General features: G+C 33.3%; 3 protein-coding genes across 10 annotated transcripts; 1 reads left to right on the top strand and 2 right to left on the bottom strand.

Annotated features, from left to right (window-relative positions):
* The first annotated feature begins 1,092 nt into the window (after positions 1-1,092).
* LOC106759332 (pentatricopeptide repeat-containing protein At2g26790, mitochondrial-like) lies at positions 1,093-6,576 on the top strand. 8 transcript variants are annotated; one of them, XM_022780008.1, is made up of 6 exons: positions 1,093-3,710; positions 3,810-3,864; positions 4,246-4,392; positions 5,019-5,118; positions 5,948-6,037; positions 6,122-6,576. In XM_022780008.1, the coding sequence occupies exon 1, from the start codon at positions 1,227-1,229 to the stop codon at positions 3,636-3,638; it is 2,412 nt and encodes an 803-aa protein (XP_022635729.1). In that variant the 5' UTR covers positions 1,093-1,226; the 3' UTR covers positions 3,639-3,710; positions 3,810-3,864; positions 4,246-4,392; positions 5,019-5,118; positions 5,948-6,037; positions 6,122-6,576. The 8 variants fall into 8 exon arrangements, with proteins under 8 accessions (XP_022635729.1, XP_022635728.1, XP_022635726.1 ...); XM_022780007.1 differs by having other exon boundaries at positions 5,933-6,037; XM_022780005.1 differs by having other exon boundaries at positions 5,863-6,037.
* On the bottom strand, positions 4,364-9,701 carry LOC106758978 (pentatricopeptide repeat-containing protein At5g06540). Its single transcript, XM_014641993.2, has 2 exons — positions 7,218-9,701; positions 4,364-4,419 (listed from the first exon to the last, which is right to left on the bottom strand). The coding sequence occupies exon 1, from the start codon at positions 9,498-9,500 to the stop codon at positions 8,034-8,036; it is 1,467 nt and encodes a 488-aa protein (XP_014497479.1). The 5' UTR covers positions 9,501-9,701; the 3' UTR covers positions 4,364-4,419; positions 7,218-8,033.
* Positions 9,702-11,789: 2,088 nt separating this feature from the next.
* LOC106758747 (transmembrane emp24 domain-containing protein p24delta9) lies at positions 11,790-14,803 on the bottom strand. The gene is made up of 4 exons (XM_014641725.2): positions 14,392-14,803; positions 13,503-13,709; positions 12,836-12,912; positions 11,790-12,121 (listed from the first exon to the last, which is right to left on the bottom strand). The coding sequence occupies exons 1-4, from the start codon at positions 14,599-14,601 to the stop codon at positions 11,977-11,979; spliced, it is 639 nt and encodes a 212-aa protein (XP_014497211.1). The 5' UTR covers positions 14,602-14,803; the 3' UTR covers positions 11,790-11,976.
* Positions 14,804-17,900: the final 3,097 nt, after the last annotated feature.

The raw sequence follows: 17,900 nt of genomic DNA, 5'->3' as shown, positions 1-17,900 counted from the left end.
CAGATTATGACAGACTCTTACTTCTATGCTTTACTCAATCTAATTTTTTGTCCATAGATTCTCCCGTGATTCATTTCTAGGAAAGGAACATCATTGAAGAATAAAAAAATACACATACATATATTTTTTAAATTTGTTTATTTATATCTACATCTAAATTCTAGTCTCCTGATTTTTAAATGTTATTCTTTAAATATTTTTTAATTAAAATTATTATTTTATCAATTTTTTTTAAAGATGATTTTTTAAATTTATGATCTTTTAAACTTAAGTATTTTTTCAATTATAAAGTTACTTTGGAAAATAAATAAAAATTATAAAAAATATTTATATTAAATAATAATAATTTTATTTTATTATTACAAAAAAAATAACACACGAATGTATTTTTACTAGTATTTATAACTGAAAACACTTTTAGAAATTTTATTATATTAATGGATTAAAATTTAATACTTATATTAGTTTCAAAATTTATACTTATTTAAATAAAAGTATATGTATTATTACTATTTTTTTTATGTGATGTGTGATTCATAATTCAAGTGAAAAGAATCTTGGAAAAATAGTAGGAATAGTAGATTTTCAAGAAATATATATATCATGGAATAGGAATTTATATGACATTATATAGCTTGGAATAGGAATTTGTGTGATTTGAATCATTGAACATCTTATGGCATTGCACTGTCAATTCGATTAAGAAGGAAATGAAGAAAATACTATGATCTATCTACCATGGCTAGAATGGTTATCATGGACAGAGTGAGAAAGGTTGAAGGATTACAGAAGTTATATAATAATTACCCTTATTTTCTCATAGAAAACCTAACACTAAAATCTGAGTTTAATTACTCACATAGTTGAAACATATTTTACTCTTTAATTTTGAAAAACACTTTACTTTTTAACATAATCTTTAATGTATCATTTACAATCTATTATAGTTGATATAATCTAAATCTATAAGATAAAATTATATATAAAAAATTTAAATGATATTAAGATTAATGCTAAAAATTACCATTTGAATAATACAATTGAATTACCATTTAATCTAATTATATTAAGATTAATGGTAAAAATTAAATAGATGGGAAATAAATATGGTTTCATTAGAAAAGATGTAGAACATGTTGAAAAGAAAAATGCTGAAGTAGGGTGAAGTCGCAGCCGTCGTTACCATACCACCACCGCCGCCGCCGCCGCATGTTGTTCTCCTTTCCATGTCCATGCGGCTTTGTGTTTTCAACCTTGTCTTCAAAACCATTCAAAAACCCAACCTAAGATCCTTTTCACAGCCATTTGCATCCACTGCACTCGCTCACTCCGCCCCACCCTCTTTCTCCGACACCACCCCTTCCACGCCCCTTTCACACCCAACCACCCTCCAAGTCCTTCAAACCCTCCAATGTCTCCACCACCACCCCTCCCTCGCCCTCTCCCTCCTCAACCACCTCCACCGCACCGGCTTCCCGCACACCCTCTCAACCTATGCCGCCATCACCAAACTGTTCGCTTTCTGGAACCTGCCCAGAAAACTAGACTCCCTCTTTCTCCACCTCATTACCCTCTCAAAACACCACCATCTTTCCTTTCACCTCCTTCAACTCTTCGAAATACTCTTCCAGGACTTCGACCACCATAACCATTACTTGCTCAGAGCTTTTGGTGGCTTTGTCAAAACCTGTGTCACCCTCAACATGTTTGATGAGGCCATTGATTTCTTGTTCCAAACTCGGCGCCGCGGAATTGTCCCTGATGTTCTCACTTGCAACTTCCTCTTCAACAGGTTGGTGGAACAGGGCGAGGTCGATAAAGCACTGGCTATTTTTGAGCAACTCAAGAGGTTTGGTTTCAGACCCAATTGTTATTCCTATGCAATTGTCATCAAGGCGTTGTGTAAAAAGGGTGACTTGAGGCAACCTCTCTGTGTTTTTGAGGAAATGGAGAGAGTCGGGATCACCCCTCATTCGTATTGCTATGCTGCTTACATTGAAGGGTTTTGTAATAAGCATAGGTCTGATTTGGGGTATGAGGTGCTGCAGGCATTTAGAAAAAGTAATGCCCCTTTGGAGGTTTATGCATACACTGCGATTGTTCGCGGGTTTTGTAATGAGATGAAGTTGGATGAGGCTCAGGCTGTGTTTGATGACATGGAGAGGCAAGGGTTGGTTCCTGATGTGTTTGTTTATTCTGCGTTGATTCAAGGGTATTGTAAGGGTCATAATCTGCTCAAGGCTTTGGCTTTGCATGATGAGATGATTTCCAGGGGTGTGAAGACGAATTGTGTTATTGTTAGTTACATTCTGCATTGTTTGGAAAAGATGGGCATGACTTTGGAGGTGGTGGATCAGTTTAAGGAACTAAAGGAGTCTGGGATGTTTCTTGATGGGGTTGCCTACAACATTGTTTTTGATGCTTTGTTTAAGTTGGGAAAGGTGGAGGATGCGATAGAGATGTCGGAAGACATGAAGAGAAGGGGTGTGGCTTTAGATCTTAAGCACTACACAACGTTTATCAAGGGATACTGCCTTCAGGGTGATCTCGTTAGTGGGTATAGGGTGTTTAAGGAAATGAGTGATGAGGGTTTCAAACCTGATATTATAACATATAATGTACTGGCAACTGGGTTGTTTAGAAATGGTCATGCTTGTGAGGCATTAAAGCTTTTGGATTGTTTGGAGAGTCAAGGCGTGAAGCCAAACTCTACTACACATAAGTTAATCATTGAAATTTTGTGTTCAGTGGGAAAGGTTTTGGAAGCCGAGGCGTATTTTAACAGTCTTGAAGATAAGAGTATTGAAATCTATTCTGCCATGGTTAATGGCTATTGTGAAGCGGACCTTGTAAAAAAAGCCTATGAAATTTTCCTTAAGCTGTCAAACCAAGGAGATATGGCTAACAATACCTCCTGTTCTAAGCTAATTACCAAACTCTGTATGACAGGCGACATTGAGAAAGCTAAGATGTTGCTGGAGAGAATGTTGTTGTCAAATGCTGAACCTAGCAAAATAATGTATTCAAAAGTTATAGCTTCACTGTGCCAGACTGGGGATATGAAGAATGCCCGCTCTCTTTTTGATTTTTTAGTAAATAGAGGACTCATCCCTAATGTTATAATTTACACAATTATGATAAATAGTTATTGTAGGATGAACTTCTTACAAGAGGCCCATGACCTCTTGCAGGATATGAAGAGGAGAGGAATCAAACCTAATGTCATTACCTACACAGTTTTACTTGATGGAAACTTCAAAGCAAATTTAAGAAGGCGTGTCTCTCGTCATGGAGAAGGAAATAAGACATCATTGAAAGTTTCTTCCATCTTGAGAGATATGGAGCAAATGGAAATAAATCCGGATGTTGTTTGTTACACTGTGTTGATTGATGGACACATGAAGATAGAGAACTTTCAAGAAGCAGTAAGCCTATTTGATAACATGATTGACAATGGACTAGAACCAGATACTGTAACATACAATGCTCTGGTCTCTGGCTTATGTAGGAGAGGGCACATGAAAAAAGCCATTATACTGCTTGATGAAATGTATTCCAAGGGAATGACACCAGATGCGTGTGTCATCTCAGCTTTAAAACGTGGTATTGTAAAAGCTAGAAGGGTGCATTTTCATTAGAAGTTTGTCAGTTAGATGGTTTGCACTTGGATTTATTCTGATTTCTAAAGTTTATCCAGTCAAAACCTAAAGGTAAAGCAAAATCACATGCTATTGGCTTATTTGCTAAGACATATGACTGAAACATGGTCTTTTAATTACTGAGCTGAAGGATTGTGTTTCTTTCTACAGGTTGAAAAGAAAAGGACTGTGCTGAAATTGCATATTGGTTACCAGGTCATTGCAGGTAGGTAAGAAAGTTTAAAATGATACTAATCACAAAAGTATAAGGAGTGTAGTTAAGCAATTTTTGAGAATGTTTTTCTTGTTTCTACTTGTTTAGCTTAATATAAGATGCATATTGTGTTTTAACTGGATTAAATGAGTTTGTTGCAATTTATATTTGTATGGATACGCTTTATACAAAATTAAAATGATACTAATTACAAAAGTATAAGGAGTGTAGTTAAGCAATGTTTTAAGAAAGTTTTTCTTGTTTCTACTTGTTTAGCTTAATATAAGATGCATATTGTGTTTTAACTGGATTAAATTTGAGTTTGTTGCAATTTATATTTGAATTGAGGTCTTTCTTCTATATCTAATGAGGTATTTGTTCTGCATTGTATAGAAACAGAAAAGTATATTCTACAGAGTAGTAAGGCTCGGCATTCCTTACCTACCAGTGGCATCTTCCTGGCTTTTCTTGTCCTGGGGTGACCCAGTCTTTACCATGTGATCTAAACATTGATTTACCTTCTCTCAGAGTATGCCAAAGGTTTGTAACCAAACCCATATCAACATCCTGTGAATATCAAGTAACTGTGCTCTGTTATGAAAACCATCCCTACACTTAATGAAAGAAAGATTTTTTGAACCTGATTTTCTTGCTCATGATCACAGTTTGTTTTCTAGTAAAAGTAACACATTGCAGTTTAGTGAATATGCTGATGAAAATAAACCTTGACAAACCAACAATCCAATGATGGTCCACACATCTTAAATCTCCCACTACATCTCTTGCATTAATTAAAGCATTGCAATTGGCGTTTAGTTTAATAAAGACAGGATATGGAGGAGTAATCTCTCATTGTATCTACATACTTGGTTGCTTCCAGTGAATTAGGACACAATTTTTGTTATTTTTCAATAAAATGAAATGATTTGTATTTGGATGCCTTGTTATTTTGTAACTAAAAGAAGACAGTTAAAGAAGAAAATTGGAATATAAAAGAAGAGTGATGAAACCCTTCTACAAAATTCAATAAATAAGCCTTCCACCAAACAGACAAAAGGTGACCACTGACGAAATTTAATTATAAATCTACAATGAGGACTATCTGTTCTGTAAAAAACATGTCAGAATGCATAGTATATAAGCTGAATAGAAGATATTCTTTTCAGGAATCTGTTAGGGTCCTGAAGAGTCTCTGGCCTTTGGGAGAACAGTCCTGGAGACTCAACCATGTGACAGTTCTAGCAAGTGGAGAGCTCAACATAAAAAGTATTTTTTCCCATCTATGATTTTCATTCTTCCATTTATTAATTGTCATGGTCGATTATTTTATTTATCTAAAACAATATGCAATAAATTAATCCCTCAATCCAGGTTTGGTAAAATAGTCGGTGTGACAAGATTACTTTTGGGTGATCTTTAAGACTTTTCAAAATTGGATCCTGGTGGTAACGTATTTTCTGGTTCTGTGATTTATGAAATATGCGGATGATATCATAAACGTAGCTATCCCTTTTAGTCCTCTTGTATATCCTTTTTCTCTTACATTAGTCTGGACACTTCACTTAATCTTTTCGGAAATGTTTCTGTTAGGTTCTTTTTTCTGAAGAAAGTCAAGAATCACCCTAGAACCAAGGTTTACGTGTATGCCCCCAAAGGAGCTTTCTCCTTTTCAAACTGGAATAAGACCATTACACTGAAAATTAAAAAAAAAAAAAAAAAAAAAAAAGAGAGATCCCCCTTTACACATAAGAGGACCTATTTAGAGGAATTATGGTAAACCGGATAATAGTTATGTCATGCTTTATAGAATATGGAAAGATGCTTTGCTGTTTTTTACTAGTTAAGTTTATTGGCCTTAAATGTTGGGGAATGCTTAGTTTAATTATTCTCATGAGAAGTTATTCTGATTTCAAGTGATTTTCAAATACCTTTTAACTTTCAAGTGATTCCTTCTCGTCTTTTTGTTAGGTTGCGATTCAATATTGATCTTCAGTTTCATTCTCTCTGCAGCTTCTTTTCGGCATTATTATTTTTGCAATGCCTCTATCCATGTATTTTCCCTAAACAAATATGCTTGAAGATCTTCTGTTAACAGTGAAATCAGATAAAGAATAACTCTGTACAGTATCCGTTGATGGAAGAACACAATCATGATGTTATACTGCTATCCGAATACAATTATTTGGTTAGTTGGCCTGTCACATCTAACTAACTGCATGAAGATGATCTTGTGTCCTGTGATTGAATTTTCTAATAAAACTACGTGCAGGTTCATATGGATTTTTCAGTGTTCCATGTCTAGCTAAATCCCGGGACTACAATTTTGGCTGTGATGAAAGAGGGAAGTGGAGATGAAACGAAACAACACGCTCAAATATTAACTTGGTCGTAGTTTTCCCTTGTTTTATTGACCCACTATAAACCTATCCTGTTTGCCTAGCTTTGGCTGTGTGACATGGAAGTGGAATTTAATAATGTTATAATGATTGCTTGCCAAGTACTAGGTTAGGCTATGGTTTACCAAATCATTGTTTCTATTGGCCTGATTATACCTCACTTCTACAACAATAGTTGTATTGGAAACTAGTACCTGGTGTACTTATAAATTGCACCTACTTCTGTATCTAGGTTTCTACTGACATTTTATCCTTTCTCTTCTCATTCTGTAAAAAATTTATCATTATAAATGAGATCATAAGAGAGGTGTATCCAAGTCATCTGAAATATATTTTCTCTATTATTAATCTTAAGTATTTCATGAGTGAATAAAAAGAATTATTTGTTGATTATATTAGGTAATCGCTCTGTATTTCTTGCACTTGTAGTATTAACTTGCACTTACAGAGAAAACCATCTATATTTCTTATGTTGATAAGTTTTGGTATGTATGGTACAAGTTATCCTGTAGTTTTGTAAGATTTGACTGATGCTGGTTATGTTTATAGATGTTTTCCATTCATTAATTAGTCCTTTTGTTAGTCACTTTATGACAACTAGAGTTAAAATTACTTATGAACGCCGTATCTATGCATGCACCTTCTCACGGCATTCGACCAATCAAAATGGAACGCTAAAAGACACCAGTTCGGAAAAGAAGCTTACAGAGAAATAAAAAGTTGAAACGAATTTTTATTTATTTATTAAGGAATCCAACAATGCCTTTAAACATTATAAAAGATCTCTTGTATACCGAGGTGTATCATCAGATAAAAAAACCAAAAAATATACAACAGAACTTTAAAATCCATAAATAGAACTAGACAAAAAACTATAATACAGAACCATTAAAAAGGTTCATAACAAGGGCTTCACCACAAGAAGTTGTGAGAGCTAATATATAAGGTAAAAAATTATTTAATATTTACCGCAATCAAACGGGACAAACGAACTACCACTCCCGCCGGTTTCAATAGGAGCCTTGGGCCTCAACTTCTCTGCTAATATAGGTTTGTAATAAAGGTAGTTAGAGAGTAATGTATATTAAAGAAGTGTTACTACAGTGTTTCATCTGGTGAGTATAAGATCGTAATTGCCTCGGTAAATCTTCAAGCTAAAGAACAAATCTGATCAATCATATACATACCCGTATGTGAATACTTTATTCATAGCACTAGGGTTTACAACCCTTCAACAATCAGCAGCACGATACTGTCATCTGATCATTATTTCAACTAGCTATGGTATCTATGGTTAGACCTGGTTCCACGAAAGAAAAAATATCCACACTGTAATGACCCAAACTTTGAAGCAAACACCGAGTAACTGTAGATGGGCATTATTTTAGAGTCAGATCCAGCTTCTGCTTGTTTAATCCATCATAGAACTAAATCATCAACTTTTATTTGCAAGAATAACTTCAAACTTGCTGCTTCATGAGATATATACAGAAACAGTAGGTTCCTAAAAATCTTCATCAGTACCAATGGCTCAACAGAAAATTGAAGAGCGAGACTTAAAGAAATCATGGGCTGGCTGATTCAAATTTGAAGTACAACAGTGAATGGAAACAGTTAAATGGTCATCTAACAATCCTTTCAACCATTCTACTTGCCGATTTACTGCCTTGAATCAATAACATACTGGCTTATGGAGATTCCTTGCAAACAAATCTACATCCTGCACTGCACAGAGGCTATTACCATTGCCTTGCATGATGATTGCTTTGGATGCACACCTAAATTTCATCCTTCCACCCAACTACAACCAGGATTTTTCCTTGCTCCACTAGCTAACATGGCTTGCCTCATCTCATTGGCTTCAACTGTCCGGCCTGCAGCAACATAGATATCACGCAGGAGAATATAGTATCCGCCTTCATCTGGTTTCAATTCCAGCAACTTCTTTATAATCTTTTCCCCCATATCAACATCACCATGAATCCTGCAAGCTCCAAGCAGAGCTCCCCAAACAACATCATTGCATGGAATAGAAATATTTGCAAGTAGATCATAAGCCTCCTGTATTCGCCCTGCACGCCCCAACATATCTACCACTGCTCCATAATGCTCAATCCTAGGTTCAACTCCATAGTCCCTTTCCATTCTCTCAAACAATCTAATTCCATCATCCACCAACCCTTTATGAGCAAACGCAACCAGAAGCGCCAGAAGTGTCACTGAATCAGGCACAACCCCCGAACAAACCATCCGTTGAAACAACCTGAAAGCATCATCAGCATTCCCATGGTTCGCACATACGGTTATCATTGAGTTCCATGTGACCAAGCTCCTTCTCGTCATCCCATGAAACACGTACCATGCCTCCTCCAAGCATCCACACTTCCCATACATATCAATGAGCGCATTGCAAAGAGCAACCATCCAACCAAACCCATTCTCTTCCACGAAATGGTGAACCATCCTCCCTGTCTCTACATCTCCCAAAGTTGCACAAGCTGAGATCACACTCACCATGGTAACCTCGTCTGGCCACACCCCTGCATGCCTCATCTCCCTGAACAACTCCAGAGCATCTCTGGGTCGCCTAGCCCGGGAATACCCCGATAACATGGCAGTCCACGCAACCACATCCCTATGGGGCATTTCATCAAACACCCTCCTCGCAACTTCCAACTCACCAGCCTTTACGTGCGCCACAAGCAACCCAGACCAGGACACAACGTCAACCTTCAAACCCAGGTTCAAAGCATCCTCAAATGCCCTTCTTGCCAAAAGAGTCATCCCCCTATGGGCATACAAGTGTATCAGCCCGTTCTGAACGTGCAAGTGGCTGCAAAACCCAAACTTCAAAACAGCACCATGTATGTCGTTGTGGTGGGTCAAAGGGATGGTTCTTGAGCGGGACTTGAGCAAGAAGGTGAAGGAAAACTGATCCGGGGCGACGTCGTTTTGCATCATGACGTTGAAGAAGAGGGAAGAGAGAGAAGGGGAGGTGGAATGGGAGTGGGCGCGTATGAGGGTGTTGTAGAAGAAGGTGGTTCGGTGGGGCATTATATCGAACATTAGGTGAGCGTACCTCAAGTCTCCCAACGGCGACACCGCAGCGAACCGGAAGAGCTTGCCGAGGACCACCACGTGGTCGTCGAGGTGGGTACGGAACGCGTGCGCGTGGAGGAGCTTGAGGTCGCGCATGCACGTGCACCTCTGGGCCATTTGGACGAGGGTTGACGCAACAGTGGCGCTTCCCATTGTTGTTGCAATGCAAGACGAAGACTGTTCCTCAGATACCAAACGTTGGGAACGAATGAGACGAGGGTATTATAGTAACCTCTGTTTTCTGTTCCCTTAGAAGGAAGAAGGAAGAAGGAAGAGTCTAACTGTAACTGCACAATGTCAAATGTGACGAAGCATGTATGTGATGTCATCATGATACAATTTAAAAATAAACTAAAAATAAAAAACCATTTGTTCAATATTTTTTTTCCCAATCCAATTATAAGACAGGATAAAGCAATCTGAAATTATACATATGCAACCATTTTACCTGTGTTTTTTTTTCTTTATACAGCAACACGGGATTAACTATCATATCTTTCATTAAAAAGATATATTAAAATTTTAAATTAGAAGATAAATATAATAAAAAAAATATGTAATTGTCAAATAGTTAAATTTTTTTTATAGATGGGTGTTAAATATCGATTTTTTTAATTTTTTTATTTTTTTTTATAAATGTTCCGCCACTGGTACCATTGTCTTGGTGACATGCTTACCTTGTATGAACATGATAGTGGAAAAAAAAAATCAGGAATAGGGAAGATTTTACACAAATTTTTAAATTTGAAAAGATAATACAATATACAAAATCATTGTTTTAAGTCTTTGTGATTAAATTATGGTTAAATTTGTATTGGTAAAATAATTAAATTAATAATATTAAAAACATAATGTAATGACTATTTAAATCAAATTTAAAAAAAGAAATTATGCATATATTCCCAATTCATATACAGTAACAATCTAAATTATATATATTATAATGCTAAAGTCTCAATTTCAATAATAAATAATAATTTCTATTAACAATAACAAGTTTATTATGTAAAATTATTTTTTTTTCTATTTTTTAAAGAAAACTATCAAAATAACATCGATTAAACATTTTATTGACAGATATAAATTGGTTTTCGGTCATTATTTTCAGTTTTTTATTATTATTTTTTTCTATTTACTTTTTTCTAATTGGTTAAAAGCTCTTTTTGGTCCCAGTTTTGGTTAGGAAAATTCGAAATGGTCCCTGAGTTGATTTTGTGTTCAATTTCGTCCCAAAGAACGAATTTAATGTTCAATTTGGTCCTTTTCAGTAACTCCGTTAAAATTGTTAACGACAACTAGTCCACATGTTTAACTGCTAAGTGATGTGTCAGTTTTTTGCTGACTGGGATTTTAATGTTCAATTTTAATGTTCAATTTGGTCCTTTTTAAATTGTGGAACTTGTTTATTTCACTTTTTATACTTTTTCTTTTCTTTTCTTTCATTATTAATAGATTTTCATCTTCTTCTTCGTTGGCCACCATCAATGCAGCAACCACCATCTCCCTTGGGCCACCACCACGTTGGCCACTGCGAGAGCTTCCTCGTTCCTTTCTCTCGTGCAACCATGAATCTGAAACAACAAACCATACCCAAATCACAACCACTAATAACCTCGTTCCATAGCCATCATGGCTAATTCTCTTCTCCTCAAGATCTGCAAGAATGAGAGAAACCTTCCTTCAAACCTCCATGGTCATGGCTCAACCTGCAAGAAACCACCACAAAACCCTAAATTGAGAACGCGAAACCCTAATCACAATCATCCTCTTCTCGAGAACAACAACCAAACCACAATGTTGCCAGCCTAAAATCCCAAATCAGAAAACCCTAAAATCTCAATTCAGGATACTGTAAAATTTTAAATAAGAAAACCCTAAAATCCCAAATCAGAAAACTGTAAACCTAAATTAGAAAACCCCTAATATGAAAAAACCCAAATTGCATCATCACTTCACCATGTTTGTCCTTTCCGATTACAAAAGCACGTTACTGATGTCCAAGGCCAAAGTTGTTCTTCTCAAGTTGCAGAAGTTGTTCTTCGCAAGTTCCACAATTTAAAAAGATCCTAATTCTAACGGCTAAAAAGGACCAAATTGAACATTAAAATCCCAATCAGCAAAAAACTGACACATCACTTAGCAGTTAAACATGTGGACTAGTTGTCGTTAACAATTTTAACGGAGTTACTGAAAAGGACCAAATTGAACATTAAATTCGTTCTTTGGGACGAAATTGAACACAAAATCAACTCAAGGACCATTTCGAATTTTTCTAACCAAAACTGGGACAAAAAAGAGCTTTTAACCTTTCTAATTCTAGTTAGTCGATATAGTTTATTTGAACTGCACATCAAAATCTTAATAGGCCTTCGTATCTGACAAACTGTTCAGTCAGTTTTTCAAAGCAATGAATTAAAACAAGTAATGTAAGTAGCAGTAGAAATAAAAACTTAAACCAACTGTATACATTTTGTAAACCTTAAAAAGATCTGAAATTTACTAATCCAGTGTTACATTCCATCAGTATAATAAACAATTGGAAGTAACAAGTTGTAGTCATTATAAACGAAACACATTCAATAACCTGTCAAGTGCCAAAATGAACAAATCCAAATGAGTAAAACCCATCTTAGAGGAGCTTCTTCCTCTCAAAGAATGTCTTCAAATGCCATAGTTGCAAACCAGCCACAGACAAGCAAACTAAAATTGAAAGAAAACTGTAGTTGAACATCTTGCTGTTAGTCTCGTCCGTAAGAAATTGCCTCTCTGTCTCCCTGTATCAGCCATCAAATAAATGCCATCAAAATTGATCAAAACCTCTGCCCTTGTAATGAATAAAAAGATCAATCTCCAATAGAGAGTGTGTGATCATACTAAGTCGAACCTTTCAAAGTTTAAACATAAAATAGGAATCTCATTCGTCAGTTTCATCAAACCTTTCTCTCCTTGGTTTGTTGTCATATTTATGAGGCTCAAAAAATATGTAATCAAAGAATTTGGTTACAAAAGGTGGAAAACGGGAGAGAAGGATATTGGTAGCATTAAAAGGGCAAATTTTATGATGAGCACCAACCCATTGAATGACCAGGGTTATGTCAGATTTAGTTTTAAACCTTCTTTATTTCTGTTTTGGTGGTGTGAGAAGGTTAATCGTCTAGTGATTTCATCCATATCGCTCTTTTGGGTGTAATAAGACAAATTAATAGAATTTAATTCTGCATGACAACATGGACCAAATCATTCTTGAATAGTACAAACACTTGGTAGTATGTAGTTAACACTAGGCATACAGAGAGAGATCCATCTCTGAAAAATGTTCAAATTTTCTTAGCCAACAACAATACGTTTCATACATTTTGCTATCAAGAGACTTTGAATGAGTGAAGCAGAACCCAATACCCATCAGATCACATGGAGAAACATTGTTTACTAAATCAAAGAGACCAAAAGCACCGGTAAACTTGTAAGCAGAAACTATGAATTTTTACCTTTCGCGAAGATAAAACATCTCGTCGTGGATAGATGTGACAGCGTCATTCAACTTCTTTAACTCCATTTCCATTTCCTAAGATGTCAAGAAATAACACTTTAGAAAACACACAAGTGCTTAAATCTATAAATCAGACATCCCTTTACCTGACAAAGATAAGTTGGTGTTTTAGAATTAGCTTATTCATGTGTATTAACTTCATTCATGAAACATCTTTCAGGTGTTGTATTAGCCACTACAATGACTAGCTTTTGTGATGTGATTCTCTCAATATTCTTACAATTGATATTAAGTGGAGTCTTTCACCGTGCCTCTTATAGCTGCAAATAAGTGGTAACGCTAGTAAGACATTATATATACCCCTTCCCACTACCAATGCAAAATATCAATTCGAAATTCTAGCCAACTCCGTGCTCAGGAAATATTAATTTATTATAGCTCATAGTAAGTCTCCCCACATCCTCAAACTAGGATGAAGCAATTATTTGTATATGCATTCCTGATAGAAGAATGTAATGGATAGAAAAGTTCAGTATAAAATGCCTAGTAAACAGCATTTAGCATAATCAATCATAAATATGACGGAGAAGTAGGTATGGCGAATTGGTAAGACTCCAAACTATTCCTCCAACGAATTCTATGAGAAGGAACATGGTAAGACTTACATCAATGTGGCTTTTCCTGCCACCATTTTTCCAGTCCTTGGCAGCAACCCCACTTTTCCAAACAAAATCAACGGTAACAGTATCCGTGGTATGCGCTGCCACCGTAAAACAAGCACTGTAATCACCAGACTCAGCTGCAGTAAATGCAAACTCACCATACAGCACATTATCTCCAATGTGATAACCATTTCCATTAGGCGAACGCACCTGGCAACAAACCATGTTATGCAAAGCCGATATGAATAAATGAAACATTGCATAAAACAATTACGAAATCTTTTAACAAGTAGACACTAAGTAACTATTGGAGATTCAATCGTTCTTGTTGCCTTTTGTACCTAACATACTTCGGTTGGGGAGGAAGGCACACTTCCAGGTTATTGCAGAAGAAATCTAAATATATTTTTAATTTCTAAAAAATGGACAAGTTTCAAGTTTAATTTCCATTTAAAATAACTGTTTCTTTTTTCCACCAAAACTGAAATAATTTAATTGTTATGCATCGATAACGTTACATTGTAAATCAATAAAGTATTACGATTGATATAAAAGATGTAAAAAAAAGAAGAAAAACTAATTTAATGATTTGTGATCGGATAATTTAGACAATGCGCTGTCCTTTTTTAAAAAAAATTCTTGATTATTTTCCTTTAAAAATCTCAGTTTCTATGCTGATTCTAGAATAGATAAAATAATTAAACGGATAAATAATATGTATTCTAGGAATCTCCAGTTTTCTTTAAAAGTGTTTGATGCAATACAGATCGTAGTAAATGTCATGATGTATCGACACAATAACACAAAAAATTTCATATTGTTTTAAAAACGAAAATCAAAATTCACGAATTAAAACTGAACGAGTACGATCGAAAAGGATCGAATCCCATACCCTAACAATGATCTTGTGATGATCAGGAACGGTGCCGACGCTGTTGGGGTTAATGACGTGGTAATTGCCGGAGGAGAAGGTGTTGGCCTTAATGTCCTCGGAAATGCACTTCGTGTGAGGGGATTTCAGCTCGAACATCATCGACTCCACAATGCTACACATCAATGCAGGGGCCAAAAGAAAAACCATAAGAAGAGGAAGATTGGACATTATGGCAATGGAATGTTCTTGATTTGGGATTTGAGGGTAATGAAAATCGCATTTGTTTGTCTACGGAAATGAAGAAGCAATCAAAACGACAATGCACAACGAACTTAACTACCTCCTCTGTCAGAAATTTTCCTTTTCCATTTTTGTGAAAGGTCATTTTGATCCCCAATATATATGAAGTTAGTCTTTGAAATCTCTCAAGTGCAATATGTGAATCAAATTAATATTAAACTCATAATAAATTTAAGAATTTAAAGAAAGCAATAAAAAATATCATTCGATATTCTTTGGTTTCGAGAACTCTGTCACCAAAGCTTTGGTTTATAGTGACATACATTAATTATTTGGTTTAGGGTTTACAAAGCCAAATACTTTGACCTTGGCTCTATAAGCAAAGAAGCAACTTTTCTCAGCAACATTTGGTCAAACATTGTTGGAAGTCTTAACTCCTAATAAGTTTGAAATAATTTTCTAACTCAATTTTCTAGAACTAAATTAAAATAAAATAATGTTTTTAATGTCATAGAGAGTTATTATTAGAATTTTTCCTATTTAAATTTATAAATTGTTGGGTCTATTGTTTTAGTGATTATAGAATCTTCCATTAATGTCTAGTTTAACGTTAAATATGTATTATTAGGTATGAGAGATTTGTGTTGGATGTCCCGTATTAATTAGTGATAAAAATCAGTTTGTAAATCTTATCTTATAAGTCCATTTTATAAAGTTGAATTAGATTTAAAATTCACTTTTTAACATGATATCAGAATCATTATTTAAAGTCTATCGTAATGAGATTTGTTATCTATTAAATTTATCATTTCACTCGCTATTGGACTACGTAAAAAAAAAAATAAAGAAAGAAAAAGAAAATATCAATACAATAATGGTAACACTACGTGAACTTAAAGGATTATTAGGTTTATGTTCGAGAACACGTTAAATACATTCATAAATTACAAAGAAATCCACCAAATTAACTTCGTTAAAGATGAAGTTTACATACAAAAATGAAAAGTAATTATAAACATATGCATATGTCCTCGAAGAGAAGAAAATTTCCACCCTATGCTCCATAGGTGGGCCAAATATATAACACATCGAGACTCTAAAGAAAATTTCTTTAGATTACATTTTTGTCTTTTCTTTTTCTTAATTTATTAGTTATAATCAATCTTCCTTCTTGTACCCACATACAACAACTATAATAAAATAAATAGAAATATTGAACAAAATTAGAAAAAAAATAATAAAATTCATAACGTGTGCTATTCTAATATTAAAAAATTTAATTATTTTTTAAAATCAACTAAAAATAATTTATAAAATTTATCTTATGACTATTTTTTTCTTTATTTTTCATCTTCGTTATTAATTGATGAGTCTTTTCATAAAGAATTAGTAAAGTATATAATATCAAATATAAATCAAACTCGCATTATAATGCATTATCATTATTTTTAACTTAAAATTTGAAGATTTTACATATCTTTATCATGTTTCATTTTTATTTAATGAAAGACTTGGACTCATATTTAAATTTTTAACTTTAATTACTAATCATCAGAAAAAGAATTTTATACCTAAATAGATTTTGAGCACATGCATGATTGAATTTGAAGAAATGGACAAAAGATGATAATTAGTAGGGTCTGATGTAATTGACAGAAAGTGGGGTTTCTTGCATGTTATGTCTAGTGAAGACTTTAGTTACAATGATTTATCAATTCTATATGTCGTTAAATAAAAAAGGAGAAAAATGTTTTTTTAATAATTTTTTTATAATATTTATATAATAATATATGATTGACCTGTTTTAAATATATAAATTAATAAATTAACATATAATTTATTATAAAAAAAGTTGTTAAAAAAATTATTACCTTATCATAATCCATTAAAAAATTCCAATCATTATCTATTTGGGTTTAATTGTTATGATAATGAATTACGATAGAATCACAATAGATAGAGCTAGAAACTTTCATCATAATAAGAAACAAACATCAACATCAATTAAGACTTCTCGCCATGAAAAATCAGGTCAATCACCTTTCACAATTAATGTAAATATATGCATCTATTATAAATTATAAATGTATATATGTAAATAAGAGATAGGAATTTAATTAAAATAGATAAGTGGATTTTTTAATGATAATGATATTTAAACAATATTTTTCTGATAATATTTGAATATTGATTATGTGTCAACTGTGATTGGTCAAAAATTACTTTATAATAATATTTATGATTATGATTATTGATTGTGGAATAATTTTTGACTAATCATATATTTACACTTAATCAATATTCAAATGTTATAAAAAAAATGCTGTATATCATTATCCATCTTTTAATGACATCTTGTTTCTATTTTAACTTTAACATTTTTGCCGTCCTGCGTTTTCATTTTCTTAAGTGTGCGTGTCTACTTCCTAAATGTTCATTTTATTTATACACGTATTATGTATAATGTTTATATGAACCAAAGTTTTACACCAATGCTATAATGTCAAATAATCCACAAATACATGAAAATAAAAAACAAAAAATATACTGTTTGCATATGTTTTTGAAATCTGGATCTTCTTTAGCCACGCCTCTTTCCATCCAAATCGATATTGTCCACTACATCTAATGGTCTATGAAAGTTGCTCAATTAATCATAAGTTTATTCAATTTTTAAAGCTTGGTTATTTTAAATTCCTCTACACAACTTTAAAACATTTTTTCTTTTAACATATAAAAAATAAAAATAATAAAATAATTACATATATATCATTACTTTAAATAAAAGTTAGGGTGAAAAAATAAAATATTTTTAAAAGCTAAATGATCTTTACAAAATTTGAATAATAAACCATAATGAAATGTAAAAAAAAAAAAAAACTGTTGAAAATATTTTTAAGTAAATGATGATTTTGTTAAAGAAAAACATTCTATAATTTAGTTATAATAATATATAATGTCACAATTTATTTTGAGTTAGAATCAATATAGAATGTCATATTCTAAATCGGTTAGAAATATAACCTGTGTATAAAATGACATATTGTTTATTTGCTTAGAACTTTTCATTACACACAAAAGACAAGAACTCACCTATATAAGTAATATGTACATGAAAAACAATTAAAATATCTCACATGAGACAACAACACATGCAAACTCATTAACACAAATAGTTCAAATAACAAAAAATAATGATAAGATATACATTTTTATATTTATTTCACATAATATAAAATTTAAATAATTTTTTTAAAAAAAAGAGTAAAAAATAATAAAAAAATGTC

The sequence above is a fragment of the Vigna radiata genome, chromosome 4 (genome assembly GCF_000741045.1).
Source record: "Vigna radiata var. radiata cultivar VC1973A chromosome 4, Vradiata_ver6, whole genome shotgun sequence".
In the NCBI taxonomy this organism is placed as follows: Eukaryota; Viridiplantae; Streptophyta; class Magnoliopsida; order Fabales; family Fabaceae; genus Vigna; species Vigna radiata.
The sequence above is the reverse complement of the archived record's forward strand: the minus strand, read 5'-3'. Positions and strand labels throughout refer to the sequence as shown.